Below are 17,930 nucleotides of genomic sequence, written 5' to 3' on the forward strand. Positions count from 1 at the left end.
TGTGTGTTTAGTTTTTATGGTTCACCATATATTTTTTTACCAGAACAAAGGGTAATAATTTAGTAATAAAAGGGCATAGTAATTTAATGGCAAATTGACTCCTTGTATGAGTGAAATGTGATGCAATGCTACAGTTACATAGCACACTAGAATACAGCTATTCCTTGGGACTTTTGAAATGGGGCATGTTCTTGTTAAAAGCAGGAGAAAATAGTTCTGCCCTCCAGCAGCAGTGGGCAGGGCAGTGGTGAAATGTATTTAAAGTGTGGGGCTGCCTGAACTGATCTAATCTCACTGGTTGCCTTGGTCCCATTGCATTCTGGAAGAGTTCTGCTCTTGGCTGAGGGTGCAGAGTGGTTTGGCCTGCCTCTGTGTGTTGGATTTTTAGCCTTTGGATGCTGCTGGACACAGCTTCTGAGTAGTGTTATTCTCTGAAGCTCATGACACTTGGTTTGGACACCGCTCTGTTTTGTACTCAGTAGAAGAGCGTGTCCAATATTACCAGCTCTTGAAATTACTTGTTAATGGACTATCTTGTCAAAACCTTGTTGAATCTTTGATTCAAGACAGAATTTTCCTATCCTGAAGCATTCCCCATTTTTCATGCTGTCTATCCTGCAATTTCTCCTGAAAGATCCTCTGTTCAGCATCAGTGTGGTAGGTCCATTAAACCAACCTATGTTGATAAGGTATTTAATCTGTGCTTGTTCAAAACTGTGTGATCTTATTACTGCAAACAATGCCTCAAATTAGATTAAGTACTTTGGAGCAGGTGTTATGTCACTTTAAAAACCACCTTCTAAATCACCTAATGTGTCTCTAAGTAGCATGTGAATAACTAAAGTATGGGCCAGCTTTCTTGTCTGAAAGACTGTTCATTTCTAGGACCTTAAAAAGCATAGGATTCTGATTGTCCTTTTGGTGTCTCTCCCATCTTGGCCCGCAGTGGACTCCTTTTGTCAGCTCTCACTGGGAACAGATGCACGGGACCACCTGAAAGCTTTTTACCCTCCACTGTTCAAGTGTTGTGAGCTTTACAGTTCATAACCTGTCAATTGTCAACATCATATCTTAAAAGAATATGTTGAGAGTGAGAAGAACTATACAGGAGAATAGGTTTTATTGAGGACCAGTGTTTTGGAGCTATGAAGATGAGGGAATGAAGGTTCACAAGATACTGCCCCTTTAAATCCCATATTGGTCTTTGCAGCAGGTTGTCTTGTTTCTAGTGCTTGTTTTTACAGTGACAAGTACAGTAAATCTCTCACCTGATGCCAGTATCATCTTAGTTCCTTGTAGGTATTCTTGGTTTATTGGAAGATTTGTATTGATTTTGATTTTTGTATTTCTATTTCAAATAAGATTTCAAAAAACAATTAATTTTTATTTTTTAAAATATTTGCGTATGTAAAATACAACCTACGCTTACAATACTGGAGGCTTTTCTTTCTTTTGGAAGGTGGCAGGATTTTTACCAACAGAATGCTCAACTGAAAGTCAGAAACTTGAGTACTAATTTAGATTTTGGCATCCGTTTCCTATGTGGTCTTGGGCTTTGTGTTTAGTTAGGAAATATGTACTCATTAGCTTATTTAAATTCTATTGAAGGTGCTGGGGAGTCTTTGGCTGAGAATGATAGATTGTTTAGCAGATAATGATTGGGTTGTAGGGATTACTGCAGTGGTGATACATAAAATATTTCTGAAAAATTTCTGAGCTGTTTCACCAACTCTTCATGGTTTTAATCTGGAAGCTAATACAGATGTAGCTTCTTTTCTCTCATCTGTCTGTCTTTGAACATGGTTTTCTGAGTTTCCTACCTCCTAAAAAAGTTTGATAACTAGACCGGTAAAGTGGTTTGGGGTTTTTTTAAATAAAGATGAGTTGATAAATCTTGCCAAAAGCCTGTGTTTGCAGCTGTAACAGATGCAGTTCTGTTACAAGCAGGTGACTGCTATGTGTTATAGGTTGAAGAGCAAAAATGTGTTTTATTTATATCTTGACATTTGTTTACTGTTCTGGGGCTTGCACTGCAGTATGGATCCCTTGCATAACGTTTGCTTGAAAAGCATCCTTTTATCTGCTCAGTGTATTAGACAGAACCTCCTTATTGGATATGGGTCATGGGACTTGAAGTACTAAATAAGATACTGCTAAAATAGAGCTGAGGAGGGTGGCAGGATGACTGCTACGTTGGGTCACACAGTGGCCAAAGCTTTTCTGCCTCTATGGTGCCACAGAATACTGAAGGATAGAGAACCAAGATTTTTTTTTGTGGGACAGTGTTGTTGGGGTTTGCTGTTCTCTTTATGATCTTCTGTTTTAAAGAAAATAGATACTAAATAGTCAAACGTGTGCTTTATATATTCCCTGTGCTGAACTCTAGGGTAGTAGAGTCTGTTGCATAAGCTTCCATTGTACATTTCTCCAGCAGACACTTTCACGTGTGATAGAAGTGTTCACAGAAAATTATTGTATCTCCTTTAATAGATGTTTGTTGTAATTATTTAATACACTGGCAAAAGCCACTGAGGTCTGATTTGAAGTTACTGCCAGGCTTTTTAAATGGGAATAACTTCTCTCTATCATCCCCCTAACTGCAAATGAACTACTATGGCTGTATATTAAAAGAGCAGCCTAGGAATTAACATGCATGACTTTTAATTGAAAATATGTGAGAGATTTTTGTATGCTATTTATTCCTTCCCATCTTGCTATGATTTGATAATTGATTCTACTGATTGGGTAGAACAACTACTGCAAAGTTTACTTGTGGGATTGCTGGAGAAACTGAGGGCAGATCCCTCTCTTTGCCAGTCCCTGTTGTGTGCTTTCTGGCTGTGTTGTCCGTGACAGCAGGAGCTTGCTGGGGCACAACCTTTGGGATTCTTGGGGCCACTTCAGGAAGGCTAGCTCCCAGGCAGGGACCCGTTTTTTGCGAGATTCATCAGTTTGCTTTCCCTTATCATGGTGTCTTATCACTACAGTTCCTTTAAATTTATGACCAAAACTTTCCAAAGGCAGGGAAATTCTTTCTTTTTTTCTTTTTCTTGTTTTTACTTCTTTTTTTCTCTCTTCATTCTTCTTCTTCTCCATGAAGGAAAAACTGGGGTTGAGAAAGCCACGGTCTTGTCCTATGAAGGCGCCTGAAGTGGCATTCAAACAGCTGAATCAGCATCAGAGCATTAATGCTTCTGTTTGCACCATGGTGCATATTTTATCTGCCTCTAAGATATTGTTGTTCTTATTGCTCAGTGCCTCTCACTTGCTCATGTTCTGCTGGGGCTGTAGTTTTACCATGTGTCTTTAGGGCCCTGGTTCAGAGTGCGTTGCAGAAGCCTGAGGGAATACTGAAGTAAATTTTTAATCTGAATCCCAGAGTACTATCCTCTTTGCTTTACAACATCTACAACATATTCACATCTTAATATGTTAGCAGTAGCACCAAATTAGTGTGCCACAGGAAAAGCTGGTTCTAAGCTCACAGTTTTAACACAGTTTTAAATCACAGTAAGAATAATTTCCTATTGAAGAGTGAACTTTGTGAGCCTTTAGCAACTGAGAAGTTGATTTTAAGTTTATCTTGCTGATGCTATCAGTGGAAGAACACAAGCTGACAGTTCTCCCCTCTAAATCAAAGGGAGTTTATGGGTGGGTGTTCCTGCATCATCTTTGAAATTTATTCAGTAGCTTGTGATGCTCTGCATTTCCTCATGTGACTAGAGTATCAGTCCTCTCTGTTCTTGCAGAGTTTAAAAAAGATGAGGGCTAGGCAGGGATGGTGATGTTAGGTATTCTTGAAAGGGGAAAAAGATAAATTGGACATTTTTACTTTCCATGTATGGTTTATTTTATTACCAGTAGCTGAATGCATTTTAATATGTATTTATATGAATAAGCAAGTAGCTTCATTCTGAAGGAATTCCGCATGCTGTGCAGATCAAATGCTTTTTAACATTTTCCAAAAGTACTTCTCTTGCATACTTCATTGTTCCTTTTTGCATTCCATACGAAATAACTAATGAATCAATTACCTTTGTAAAAGAGCCCTCACTTCCTATCCCTTTTCCAGGTGCAGTGGGAAGAACTGTTGCCTTATCTGTGTAATTTGCAATGGACAAGCTAGGCAGACTCCAAACACGGGCTGGCCATGTGTGTGTCCCATGTTTCAGGCCTCAGTTAGAGGTGAGGGGGGAAGGCACACACTCTGCTGCAGGTGGGAATCCCTGGCCAGCTGACAGGGCTGCACTGGGTGGGCTGTGGCTCCAGGTGCTTCACAGGACTGTCTGAACTGGACCTGCTTGCTCACAGCTTGGACTGAGTCCCTCACCATCAGTACTTTGTGGCAGAAACCTGGCCTGTAATTTGTAGTAAGTGCATTCCATCACCTGCTGAGGGAACCAGGGTGACCTGGTTAAATGCACCAGCCATAGATTAAATAATGGCTGTCTATAAGACATGCTATAAGAAGGTAGTTAAATCTTGCCTTTTAGGCTCCTGGTGATCAGGAAAGACATTGCCAGTCAAAAGCAGTTCAGCTGTTGTGTCCCCACACCTCTGTGAGATAACTTGCCTCTGAAGTACAAGACAGATGTGAATTTAAGAATTTAATGTGTTTTTGCAAAGTGGAGTTTATCCTGCATGCATCACCAGGATTAAATGCTGCAACTATTCATAAATTTGCATTCAAAACAGCTGGGCTGTTTGTTTCCAAAAGCTGAATTAAAAAGCATAACACTGTCCGAGAGAAGAGCAATAAATTTCACATCAATGGGCTAATTGTTATATACTTGCTTTTAAGATACACAATAAAGCCATAAATTCATATAAATTTATTGCATTTTGTCTGGAAGGTTGCCCATAATACTTTCCAGGAATGACAAAACGTATGTATTTCTCCAAAATATATTTGTAATTTACTTGGTTCTTAGAATAAAATCTTTGGTTCCAGATGCTTGTTTTGGTTTGTGTAATAACTGGGTTTAGTACCAGTCTAGTTAGGTTTGTTATGATTGTGTGAGAAACAATTGGTCTAAAGGACTCTCTTCTCACTCTCCTTCCTAGATAGAAACATAATATTTATGGGCCTCACAGAGCTGTAATTGGCAAGATGCTTGGAAATCCTCAGCTTCAAGAGATGCCAACGATTTCGTGTGAGATTTTCTCTGTGCTTTCCCCCATTCTTATTGTAGTGTTGTGAATCTGTTGTATTTTGGTTGGCATTAGATCCTCTAGAAAACTAGAGGATACTTTTAAAATTTCTAAAGGCCTTTCATTCCAGAATCCGTTAGGCCCAGGATCTGAAGAAAATTAAAATTAATAGCTTGAGGAAGAGTCTTAAGGTTGAAGGCTAATGGCTGAAAGACAGTCTGAAAGTTACATTAATCTAAGGGTATGGGCAGAAACTCAAGCTTGTATTTATTGGAAGGTTAACCTCCAAGTAAGATGGGCAGCAGATACAGTGGATGAAAATTAAAATGTAGTGAGTTTTGCACAGGTGGTGACAGGCGCTGGTACTTTCACGTGACTAAGACAGATTGCCAGTGTCACCCCCCTGTACTGACACACACCTCGCACTCAGGGTGTCTCAAGGATTTGTGTTACTGTGCTGCTGTTGTTAAAAGCCTGAGTGAAATTCTGGCTCTGTCCAAATAAAATTTCCTCTTGGATTCAAATGGACTTCTGTTCTTACCTCAAAAGCCATTAACTGACTGCAAAAATTAGGTTCATGTGTGATAAAGTCAAATCTAATCAGAGATGACCTGCCAGGTATCCATATAGACCTAGAAACATTCATTCTAGCATGTTCAAAAGGGTATGTATTTTTTTCTTCACTATTCTAAAAAGTGGCTGGACCTGTCTTGCTTGGCTTGAAAACAAAAAGATGTCGGTGCACGTTTCTGGTTTGGCTTTTCACTGCAGATCCAGGGAGTAGGAAAAGAAGAGCTAAAAGCAACATCCAAGAGTTGACTCTTGACACATGAAAGCAAAAGTCCAAACTTCTCTGAAACTAAATTGCTTCCAGTAGTAATAATTTGGCTTAATACAACTTGACTAGGTTAGTGTCATCCCCAAACATTTAAAATTCAGAAATGCAATTGTTGTTAGCCAAGCAAATACAAACCCAACGTTGGGTTTCAAATTTAATATTTTAATATATAATCCAAGGGAGATTTGAGGGGCATTTGGTGTTTTTTTTCTTTGTTTGAGGGGGGCTTTTTGGTTGGTTTTGGTTTTTTTTCTTTTGAGAAACAGAATTTGTGACACAAAAAACCACGGCTTGTGGGGGGAATGGCTGTGTTATGAAACTTGTCCAAACGATCTTCTGACTATATGCTGACTGAGCCCAGAGTCATTTAGTTTCCCAGACCAGAAAAAGCCAGATGTTTTCAGTCCAGTGGAGCTGTTGATGCCAGTCTCTTTCCTAGCAGCATGTGCAGTGGCACATTACAAAAGCAAACTAATCCTGAGCTTCCCAACAGTGAGCCCAGAAGCAGCATTCGCACGGCATCCTGCTGGAGCCATTTATCCAAGCCCGTGGTCCCTGTTCGTATCCTTGTGCCGTGCTGTAAAGAGGGATCATCTCCCTGGGAGCCCTGTGTGGCCCAGGTGGTGCTGCTCTGTGTGTGCAGGTTTGACCTCACATTCCAACCAAGGTCCCACAGCAGCAGCTGCAGCCATAGGCAGAGCAGGAGATGTTCAGGCACGCGGTGAAATGCTGTGAGCTGCCAGCCCTGTGCCTAATCCTGATGGGAAACACTAAGCCTGCTTTTAGGCTCTCCCTGACTAAGGAGGCCCAAACTTTGAAGACCGAACAAATCTGTAAAGGGGCCTTTTAGCTATGTGATTGCTCTGTTTTGTTTGTTCTCTGGACTCAAGAACCCTGTGGTGTGGAGACTTTTTCTACCACATGCAGAAAATATAGATAGCTGTTGGGATCACCAATTTATTACAGCTAAATGAGAGTGGTTTGTAAAATGGAAAGGGAAATGGCATGCTTGGAATTACTCCAAGAGAGAAAGAGATCAAATTAATAATCTGGCTGAATGAATGCCTGTTGTTTATTGAGGAGCTAAGAACGAACTTGATATTTGGGTAGCCTTTTTAGATGGACAGGTTTTGCACACTTTTGAGATCCATATTACTCTCATTATTTACCATAGTATTAAAATTCCTCAAGCAGAAGACCCTCAGTGCAGAGAATACCTTTTCTCTGCCCCGTGGCATCCTCTGAATTAGCGACACTGTGGATTGCTGCAGTACCTGCCAGACCTCTGCCTTTTCTGGAAAATGTTGGGAGTGTATGGGAACCATTAATTCCAGCAGTGCCAGTGTGCACTGTGTAGCATGAGCTGAACAAGATCCCAGAGGAGCTGTGGGGCAGCTCTTGTGTTGAAAGCGTATTGATGCTGGAGTATTTGCAGGGCCCAGAACCTATCTGGAGACCTGCTACACAACCCCTGCCCTCCCTCCCCAGTTCTCTGTGAAGAAAGAGCACAAGGAAAAAGGAGCATGAACAGAGTCTTTTCATAATCTTCCCAAACAGAGCAGCTCCTCCTGTTTCTTTTGGTCTGGAAGTACCATGTGCTGCACACCTGCAAGCTCCTTGGAAGAGGGTGGGCTCTCCTCAGAGTTTTTTGGATTAGTCCTCTTCTAAAGGCTTGCTTCCAGCTACTGTTATTTGTTCTGTAGTCCAGATTTGCAGTACTGAAATGTTCAGGATTCAACCAGTGATCATGTTGCACTTGTGAAGAGTTTATTGTAATTGTGCACAAGATCATTTTTCTTTTTTTTGGCCCATCTAAACTTCTCTCTAGAAAGTGTGAGTTACACTTAGGAATAATGAGAGTCTTTAGTTACATGATTACATGCTCTTTTTTTCCTAGAACAGCATTCTGCTTAATTTCAGCATATAGGATGATTCCACAAGGGGATAGAATTATGACTGCATGAGCAAGTGCAAATCTGCCATTTCCTAATTAGTGAATGCCTGATGGGTTTTTTTCCCCCCCAATCTAAATATCTTTCCTGTGATCAAGGGGTTTTTTTCCCCTTTTTTTTAAAAAAGTGGTGTATTTAAAAACTTTGCTGTCAATCCCTCCATGAAAAAGATGCAAAATTCAATGTCCCTTCTTCCTTGCAATAAAAAGCTCCATCTCTTGTGCCTCTTTTCTTTTGAATGCTGCATAGGAATGTTAAAGATTAAGGAAGTTAATTTGCTGTTTGTTTTCTGTGTTGCACCTCAGCATTCATATTTTTTTGACAAATCTAATACTTTATCATGCTCTTCTCTTAAATAAGGCATTAGGTCAGTTTAATCAAAAGAAGTTTTTTTTAATATCATAACCTGTGATTTTTCCTGTTGGGGAAAAAAGAAAACCAATTTTGTTTAACCTGAAGCAAAGCAGGGAAGTGCTGGGACCACTCCTGCAGATTTGTCAGGCTTTTCCCTTCAGATGTACAAGTTGCTGGATTCCTGAAGCGAACAGTTTTGGCATACATGACCAATAAAACTTTCTAAATGCAGATGATTGGAGCTAATTAAAATTCTCGGGACAAAACCAGTTGTGATCCTAGGGAGCCTGGAAATTTCAGTTCTTGGAGAAATGGAACTTGCAGTAGTAGCAATGAGTGATCACATTAGGTTTTTGGTGATCCTCAGGATGATATCCGTGGTGTTAATCACCAAAAAAATTTGGCTGGGCTAATTCACAAGAGCTAAATGCAGTTACCCCATAATCACTCTTGCCCTTTCTCTTTGAAAGCTTCTGGGGTACTGTCTGTTTAGATGTTTCCCCTACTGTTATTACTCTCATTTCAGATTATTCGTTTTCTTCCTGTTTTTCTGAATAGCTCTCTGACCTCCTTAGGATTGCTCAGCTGGCACATGAGTAGCCGTCATTTGCATTTGAGCTTTAGAGTGCATAAGGCTCTCAAGTTATAGACTGAAATAAGAATGTGACTTGTTTGCACAAAGGAAGCAAAAGTCTATTTCTTGTTGTGGACTAGATTCAGAGGAAAAAGCTCCATTGTGACACAGAAGGAGAAAAACCCCCATGGAAGCCCTCTTCCTTTGCACCCTTTCCCCAGTCTCTTCAATGATTTCATGCTGGGTCTTTGCTCCAGTTGAGTATTGCCAATGGCCAAGGCTCTGCACATTGTCCTTCAGTATTTGTGTCTTTCTGCTCTGTGGGGTTTGTTTCTGTGCACAATGCCTTGCCCTGTACTCTCACTTTTGCTGACACAACTATTTTTGGAGCTGTACTATGACCTGTATCATGGAAGCCATCCTGCTTTTTTTTTTTTAAATGGATGGGGTGTGGGCAGAGGAAGGAGCCAGAGCTGGTGAGAACACCAAAACCCCACATTGCAGCCACAGCAGTGTCTCCTCAAGTGGGGCCTGTGGCATTTCCTTTGAATGCAAGCTCTGAGCCTGTCCATGTGTCTTAAGCTGCTGTTGGGGGGCTTATTAAAAGAACATGTCAGAATTTGGTTTTGTAGCTACCTTGTAAGGGCACAAACTTGGATACTTCAGTTAGCATCTGAATTTTGTACAGGAGCTTACAGCTTCATGACAATACGCCTCAGAATATAAGCAAGTGCAGCAAACAGCTCTGAATCATGTTGTCTTGACTTCAGCTCAGCTGAATAGGGTACAAGTTAGTAGGGACTTTGGTGCAAAAGGCTTAAATTAAATCATCTTCCTACTCCCCACCCCCAACTGGGCCCACTACATTGTGACACATATTTTGTAAGACTGTGCTTAAATCAATGCTAAAAGCCATAGTTTTCATGCACCAGTGGAGTATGGATTTTTTTTTTTTTAAGTTTGCTCTTGGAGCTTTGTTTTGGTTTCTTTTTTTTTTCTTTTAGCTTAGAGTGTATGTGCACCATGTGCTATGCTTTAGCATACATTTTCCAAACTCTGTTCTATGCTTTTTGTTGTTTCAGCTGGATTTTATCTCCTATTAGCAAGCCCCAGCCAAGGTGAGGTGACTGACAATAGAAGGTTCATCTAAACATTAACAAATTAACTCAGGCGCGATGTGTGCTGGGCAAGGCCAGCAGCCCGGACCTTTGCTCAAGTGCAGCACATGACCCCAGTGCCCGGCCTGCACAGCCTGGGAGCTGTAAGCAGGTGCTTGCCAGTGCCCCTGCAGAGGAGAGGGTGAAAAATCATAGTCAACCCAAGGGCACCTCACAGAAGCTTTGGGGAGCACTGGCATGTGTAGTAAGTAAGGGTACAGAGAACAGAGCAAAGCTGAAGGGCTGGGAAGTCAAGGACAGTAGTTTTAAGTATTTTGAAGGTCTTGCCTCAGAAAGAGCTCAGTGATTGGGGTACAACTTCCTTCAGCTATTGCAGAGGGGTGAAGAGCTGAATCATCTTGGCTGAGATCTGAGCTGTGATCCCACACATTTTAAGCTGGTCTACTAGTCTGCAAACTTACACACTTCCCATCAGATTGCACTGTCCTCTTGGTACATAGAGGATGTCAGTCATTTAGTCCAGTGGATGTTTCTGGTTGTTATACTGCTTGAAAGCTTGTACTAGAAACTAGTGGGACAATTCTTTCCTTTCGGTTATATCTCCCTTCTAAACTGTTTCTGTTAAACTTTGGAAACCGTGCTCCTTGTACAGCCATCTCACCTGGAAAACACACCACGGAACGAACAGAACTGCTGAACTCTCAGGGAACAGGCATTGCCCATGCTCATGTGGCAGCTCAGCATGTACTGTGTGCTGCCTACTCTCAGTTCAAAGTGGGGGAAAAAAGCCAAAACCCCTGGACCTGTTAGTAATTCCATCAGTTGAGACTATGAGAGAGAAAGCTTTTTTGTCTACTGAACATTGAGTGTGTTAGGTGGGGAAAGGGCTGTATGGAAAAATTTTCACTCAGGTGATGGATGGAATACCCAAAAGTTGCCCTTTGCCCGTCTTTGGTGGCCAGGAGAAGAGCAACATCATTCCACTTTGCCTACAGGAAAATCCTGTAGGAATACAAGTAAGAGATAAGTTTAAAAGAATAAAATCTCCCTGCTGATCCCTGCTGCCTTTAAACACCACTCAGTTGCACAGAAATTTCATGTGGAAGTTGCAAGTGGTTTATGTTGCTATAAAATGTGATTTTTGAAAGGAAGTTAAAAACAGATAGATGAGGTGGAGTGGATGGTAAAAAAATACGTTTTTGCAGAATACTAGTATATGTTAAGATATTTCTATTGCTTGTATATAAAGCCTGGACAGAAGCATGAATCACAGTAATCCATTTAGGAGATAGATAAATACATATACACAACCTATTACATCTTTTTTGTCCTCTTATTGCACTTACTAACTCTACTTGTCTCTTCAAATCATTAGATTAGCTAATACATTAGTCATTTTTACCAGAGATTACTCACGTTTTGCCACGTTTTCTTTCAGGAAGGTTGCACTGAGTCCTTTGGAGAGTTGAGTCCTTGTCTCTCCTTTCAGGTGTCTCGGCGTTGCTCGTCTCAGCCCGGTGAGCTCCTTGTGTCATGGTAGCGATCCCTGCGGCTGCGGCAAGCTGGACTCTGCTCCCTGTGGAGCCAGCAGCGCTGTCAGAAGAGCTGCTGCCCTCCTGCCAGCAGCTCCTTCAGGCCTGGGGTGAGCAAACTTTACCTGTAGAGCTGCCAGCTCCAGTAGGAGGGAGCTGGCCTGGCTTATTGCTGCTGTCACTGGTCACATCCGGTTCAGAGCCCCAGTTGAGTTGTAAAACACAATTCTGTATGATTACAAATGTGCTTCCAGCTTTGGGAAAAAAAGAGACTGTTCTGGAGGGACAAATATTTAATGTTTGTGTCCTGGCCTGTTTCCTCAGAATCTTAGGATTAACCAAAAAAATTTGATTTCTTAAATCTAGATGTACAGTTTTTGTCACTGTTTTGTTTTCTAAGTCTCCTTTGGGAGGGAGATTGGAGTTACCAGCACTGTGCTGTCTCCCGAATAAATGGTGAGGTTTTTGCTAGATTGAGAAGCTTCCATATGTATGTTTGCCTGTCTTCAAAGGCCAGTTTCCATCAGTCTTATTCCCATTTCCTAAATCAGCTGTATGCCCACATACTTTTTATTCTCCAGGCCTGCAAATGCAGTTCGAGCAGGATTCTCAGTTTTCTCAGTCTCACAAGACAGATGCACAGTACCTCATTCTTGACCATTTTCTCGCGCTGAGTGCTTAAAACAACTGGTTTGGGTAAAGTTTTTCATTCAAAATTGTTTGGGGTTGTTTTGTGTTGTAAAAATGTCAACTCAAAGTGAGATGTTAGGGAGCTAACATTTCAAAACAAGCCTGAGTCTTATATTTTAGTTTTGTTGTGCTGGTAGGTGTAACAATTGCTATCAGAAACCTCTGTTTGATTTAAATATTCGTAATTTTAGGCAAATGTTTCAGTATTTTGCTGCCTTAGGGATATAGTAAATAAAGTAATTTAAGGAGTACAAAGGCCAGGGAATAGACTCCTATTGATACTTGCATGGATATCAAATCAAGTTTCTGCTGTATTAGCAAAGCTTTATCTGAAAAACATTTACTTCTTACTCTGTCTTTAGAAGTATTACAAGGTTGCAAATAAATGGAGGGTGTGTGTCTTTCTAATGTATGTGTAGTCTTTTGTTTTAAAGTTGTCCTCTTCATATGACTAATTAAATTGCTTTTGGCTGACTTACCTACCTGAGGAGGATGATCACAATGTAGAACTTTTCTTCTTGCATACCCAGGCACATTATCTGGAAAATGTGAAAATGTATTGGCTCCATTATACGTTTTTGTAAAATTACAAAACATGAAGTAAAGCCTTGGAAATGGCTCTACAAAAGATGTAAGTTCAATTTTATTTCTTCGTACCAAGTGATTGTTAAGGATCTTAATGTAGCTACATTTGTATGTCTCCAGTGTAAATACTTGACTAACAATTCAGCCTGTAAGTGACTCTAGGGTAAAGTTTAGTATAAGAGGATTTTCCATGATCATCGGTGTTATTGTAAATAATTCTAATTTGCCAATGTTTATTTCTGTTTAATCAAAATAAGAGTCTGTTTTTATGTTACTTTTTAAAATTATGTAGCATATACTCTTCACAATAGCTTCACAAGGTCACTCATGATTTTTAAGAGGTTTTGTTTGTTGTGTGGTATTCCTCATTTTTCCTGCTATCAAAACCTGTGTATCGGTAGGTTTCATTCTCACAGGCTTGTCCTCTTTTTCTCTGGTGGCCGTGCATTGCTCCAGGTACAGCACAAGTGGAGATTTTGCCTTTTCCAAATGTGTTACTGGGTTTTGTTGGTCAAAATACCGTCCTGATAACAGCCCATCTAGAATGTTTGACAACATGAATTAATTTCTGGAAGAGACTTCCTGAGGTAGCAAAGGGAGTCAGAAGCAGTTCAAATTGGAAAATGGAGAACAAACCCCTGGACGTCATTGACAATGTTAATGCTCATGTCTAGAAAGTATGAAAAATTGTAGAAAATTGTTTTCCAATAGAATTTATGCTCCTGAAGTCGTGAGCTTTCTCTGAAAATCTGCTTCCCTCTCTGATCTTGGTTATCTTTCTCAGCAATCTAGTGGTTTACAGCAAGACCTGTGTTCTTGTGGAATTATGTATGTGTCTGTGTGTAAAAATAAATGCACTGTAACTGTACAGCTTCCATAATATGGAGGAATTAACCTGGAATAAAAACACTTTGAAAAAGAATCATGGGGGGAATTAAACTATTAGACACATTTGCAACATGACAGAAATCAGTGTAGCCCTTTGGATTTCTTTCAGCTGTGTTTTAGATAACTTTGTTTTGCTTCTGCAGAGACCTAATCTTGCAAGGCTAGAACTTTTATGCAGAGCAGCTGGAAGTAGTTAAAATATTGGAACCACTGCTGATTTGGTTGCATCCTCCAACATGACCAATCCTCAGTAAGTACCATGTGATACAACTTACTTTAAATGAAAGGGAACAGGCTGCTACTTGGAGAAGAATGATGTTGTGACTTCAGGAGGGTTTTGTATTTGTCTAAAGAGTGTGAATTAACAGAAGATAAGTGAATGATGCTGTAACACATGCCTGATGTGTTACGAACAGCAGTGGCTGAAAGCTAGAATGTTATGTTACTTTTAGATCTGTTTATCTTTTTCCTGCCACCAAAGCTGTCTGCCAGCACAAGTCTGTTTTTCTTTTCAATCAAATCAGAATATATCTGTCATTTAGTCTAAGAATACAGAAACTCAATACTGTTTGGGGAGGGAAGGTTGCACCAACTAATTTCCTTTTTCCTTTATGATACTGGAAATTTGATCATTGTGTGCTCTTTCATGCAAAACTGAACCAGCTTGGACTTTAAAAGGTAAATGCCCACAGGATAGCACTAAAGGTGAAAATCAAAATTCTTGCTAAAATTAGCTTTTACCTCTGGATTTCTGATTTCAGATTGTTTACACAGGAATACGGTTCTGTTGGAAATTAAAAAATCTCATTACTTTCCGTTATTAGTTACACATGAATAAAATAAAAGCTTTTAGGTTGTTCAAATAGTACTTCCATTTAGCTCCTTTTTCTGCCACAGTATGACACAGCTGCAGTCTTTGCCTACCAAATACTCTACATAAAACAGCATTTTACTTTCTTGGGTAATTCTGGCAGCAGTTAATTCCTTTTAATTCAAGAGTAATGTCTTCCATCTGGAAGAATTAGTCTAATGGTGAGATTGACCAATGGAAACTTCCAACATAGAATTTTAGTTCCTTCACCCACATCCTTAAATTACATCCTTATACAAGACACACCGGTTAAGTGGTCTTCTAAAGTATTCTCTTATTTTTTGGGGGAGATAAAGGAACTACTAATCAGGTTTCTTAAATTGCTGGAAGATTTTAATAAGCTTTAAAATAAAATCACCAATGCAATTTTTGCAGTCAAATAGCACAGGGTTCTAAGAACTTTTTAACTATATCCCTATGGAAAAAGAGTATCTTCACACCTGCTGTTGAAAACCTCTGACTATAGTCTGAGATTTCTTCCAAAGTTACCAGGCTCCCCCTGGAAGAAAGCTGGAGAAGTTTGTGCTTGCACCTACTTGGAATCAAACAGGGCAAGCAGCTTTGCTGGGTGCTGCAAAGATCAGCCCTTGACGTGCAAGCGGTGTCCTACAGCCAAGTCATCCTGTGCATGCACTTAGTAATGGTAGCGGATAAAGTTCCTACAGAAGTAGTATCTTGTTCTAAATGTGGGAGACATACACATTGTCAGACTGTTTTTCCCTGCCTGGAGTTTCCACTAGTGTTAGTGGGCTGCTGTAAGAATACATGATCAGATTTAGAAGCTGTACATAAGGTTGGTTAAGATAATCTTTATGGACGAGGCCATACTTCTTCTGAATCATTGTTCCCTTTCAGAACTATTTTGAAATAACGTGTAACAGAATGATCCTTTTTGGGTGAGTGTAACAAAGCTGCCATCCATCAAAACTATTTGAATCAGTATTCAAATCTACGGTGGAAGAGACGTCAAACTGCCTCAATTAACAGTTGATTTGTGTATAATTAATAAGTCTAGCTGTTCATTGCTCACTGATCTAATTTACCAAGCAGTGAGTCTTTAGTTGGCATAGTTACATGCCTTCTTTCTGTTTTGCACAAATGTTTTCCTTTTGGGTTCATGTATCTTTTCTGTATTTTTATAACACAGCCATTTATATTTAGTGCTTTTGAAGCAGATTCAGCGGAGTGAAGTGTTCTCCTTTGTGAGGTGTCTGTTGATCACAGTGAAATCGACTAAAGTTTGGAGAGATTTGATCTGTCTCTTTAATGACAACACCTCCCTCAATGACCTCGTAGAGGCCTTTTAAGTTGCAGGCTCTTTGGGATTCTATGAAATTCTTGTCTCTAACTTACTTTTACTTGCTTGATCATTTATATTTCTTTATGTGTATATGTGTGTTTATTACGTTTTCAGGCCTACAATTGAAGGCAGTGTTTCGGAAGTTGAGATCATTTCCCAGCAAGTGGAAGAAGAGACCAAAAGCATTGCTCCTGTGCAGCTTGTTAATTTTGCTTATCGAGATCTACCTTTAGCTGCACTTGATCTGTCTGTGGCTGGGTCCCAGCTTTTGTCAAATTTGGATGAGGAGTACCAAAGAGAAGGGTAAGTACAAAGGGCAGATTTTTGTTGTGTAGTTTTAGATTACAGAAATTTCATGGCCTGTAAAACAGGAAATCTTGAGCTGGAGAAGTGTAGCCAGTTGTCCTCAAACTCTATGTAAAATCATTGTCACAGGATGGAAGTGACCTTTTCTAATATCGCTAATCTGGGCTGCTTTACGGCTGTTTATCATTTTAAGTAGTTCATAGCTACTGTTTGACCACAGTACCATAGTACTGTTTGACCTTGAAGCTTTATCTCAGGAAAAACTAGATGAAACACCCTACCCTGTCAGACAAGCAGAATGGTCTGGTGAAAGCTCCTTGAGAAAGGTGTTTCAGGATGACGAGAGCTGACTGCCGTGATTCTTGTACATAGCTGTACATCTTCTGACTGAGAGATAATATCTAGTACTGCTGATTCCAGGACAGACAGTGTACGTGTCAGCCGGTAATTTGAATTGTGTCATTTCCTTATGTGAGAATGTTGTCTTTGATAATGGACACAGTATAGGCATACTGCTCCTGTTTTTGTAGAACGGTGGTTCCAGGTTTACTGGAATAAAAGATCTTCATCAGTTCATAGCATTTGCCCAAACATAGCCCAGTGTCAGATTATGTAGCATTGTTGTCCTACAGGACATTAGAAGTCATCCTTATGCCTTGTTCAGGCTTGAAGTGGCTGTAGGTGGACTGCTGTACTAAATTCTTTATGAAAGATTTGGGTCAACTGGAGAGAATCCAGAGGAAGGCAGTGAGAATGATTAGAGGCTCAGAAAACCTGCCGTGGAGTACTGATTGAAATAACTGTGTTTCACATGGAGAAGAGACTTTGAGGGGAGCTTCTAAGAGACTTCTGTAAGGAAGGGAACAGCCTGTTATTGATCTCCATGATGTTTAGGACAAGAACTAAAAAGCTTGAATTGCAGCAGAGATTAGTGAGGGCAGCAAAGTGCTGGGGTAGACTGCTGGTATGTGTGGGAAGGAGGGGGATAGAGGTACAATTGCTGGATGTCTTCAAGAAGATGCATTTGTCAGGAATGATAACACTGTATTTAACATCCCTTGGGACAGAGATGAGGTGAGTGGTGGTGCCTGCCCTCCTGATTCTGTGGCTGCTGTTCCCTGTGTGTCACACTGAACACAGTAAGGTCCAGTGAGAGCACTTCCCAGTAAGCCGTATAGAATGCTCACTGCTGAAGACTTTAAAAGACTTTAGATAAGCCTCCATTTATTAACAGTTCAATGTGTTTTAACCTGTGCTCTGTAATCAGCAGCGACCTGCTTGATCTCAGCTCAGCAAGTATTTTGTGTGGTAGTCAGGAAGCAAGATGTGGGGAAGGCTCTTGCCTTTAATTTCTTTCCAAATTGGACTTTTTGAGACTTCTCCAAAAAGTTGTTACTCCAAACAAGGGGAAATACATTTCGAGTAGGTTATATAAGTATGGTACAACTGTAACATAAAATACCCTGCATAGCAAAAGAGGCACTTGAAAATTAATTTGAGTATGCAGGTGTAACCCTCAGGCTATTTTGGTGCTGAGTCAATACCAGTTTAGTTCAAATATGCATTTTTATAGATTTTTATGATATGAAACTCAATTCTTCACTGTGCCAAAGGGCACAGATCTCTAACTGTAACCCTTTGAACAGCTTTGCAGTCTTAAGCATGGAAATAGGCTTGTCATTCTTTTCTTCAGCAGAGATCTCTTCCTTCACACAGACTTCTTTTGTGGCTTTGTCAGTCTCAATGGAAATAAGCATCCAGACCTCCCAAC

General features: G+C 40.3%; 2 protein-coding genes across 8 annotated transcripts in view; one reads left to right on the plus strand and one right to left on the minus strand.

Moving 5' to 3' along the window:
- The window catches only part of NRG4 (neuregulin 4), a 51,075-nt gene extending 39,590 nt beyond the window's left edge, over nt 1-11,485 (minus strand). For both annotated transcript variants that reach the window (XM_019293551.2, XM_019293550.2), the window contains exon 1: nt 11,404-11,485. The gene's annotated coding sequence lies outside the window, so the exon portion shown is untranslated. The remainder of the gene's footprint in view (nt 1-11,403) is intronic.
- A 55-nt stretch (nt 11,486-11,540) lies between these two features.
- The window catches only part of TMEM266 (transmembrane protein 266), a 58,549-nt gene continuing 52,159 nt past the window's right edge, over nt 11,541-17,930 (plus strand). For 3 of the 6 annotated variants that reach the window (XM_039557829.1, XM_019293546.2, XM_019293547.2), the window contains exons 1-5: nt 11,542-11,629; nt 12,101-12,215; nt 12,740-12,840; nt 13,826-13,932; nt 15,968-16,156. In XM_039557829.1, the coding sequence (XP_039413763.1) occupies nt 13,919-13,932; nt 15,968-16,156 (203 nt within the window). In that variant the 5' untranslated portion in view covers nt 11,542-11,629; nt 12,101-12,215; nt 12,740-12,840; nt 13,826-13,918. Of the gene's footprint in view, nt 11,630-12,100; nt 12,216-12,739; nt 12,841-13,825; nt 13,933-15,967; nt 16,157-17,930 lie in introns of those variants that run through there. The other 3 variants (XM_019293545.2, XM_010412329.3, XM_010412328.3) reach the window with 3 other exon arrangements.

The sequence above is a fragment of the Corvus cornix genome, chromosome 10, assembly GCF_000738735.6.
Source record: "Corvus cornix cornix isolate S_Up_H32 chromosome 10, ASM73873v5, whole genome shotgun sequence".
Lineage (NCBI taxonomy): Eukaryota > Metazoa > Chordata > Aves > Passeriformes > Corvidae > Corvus > Corvus cornix.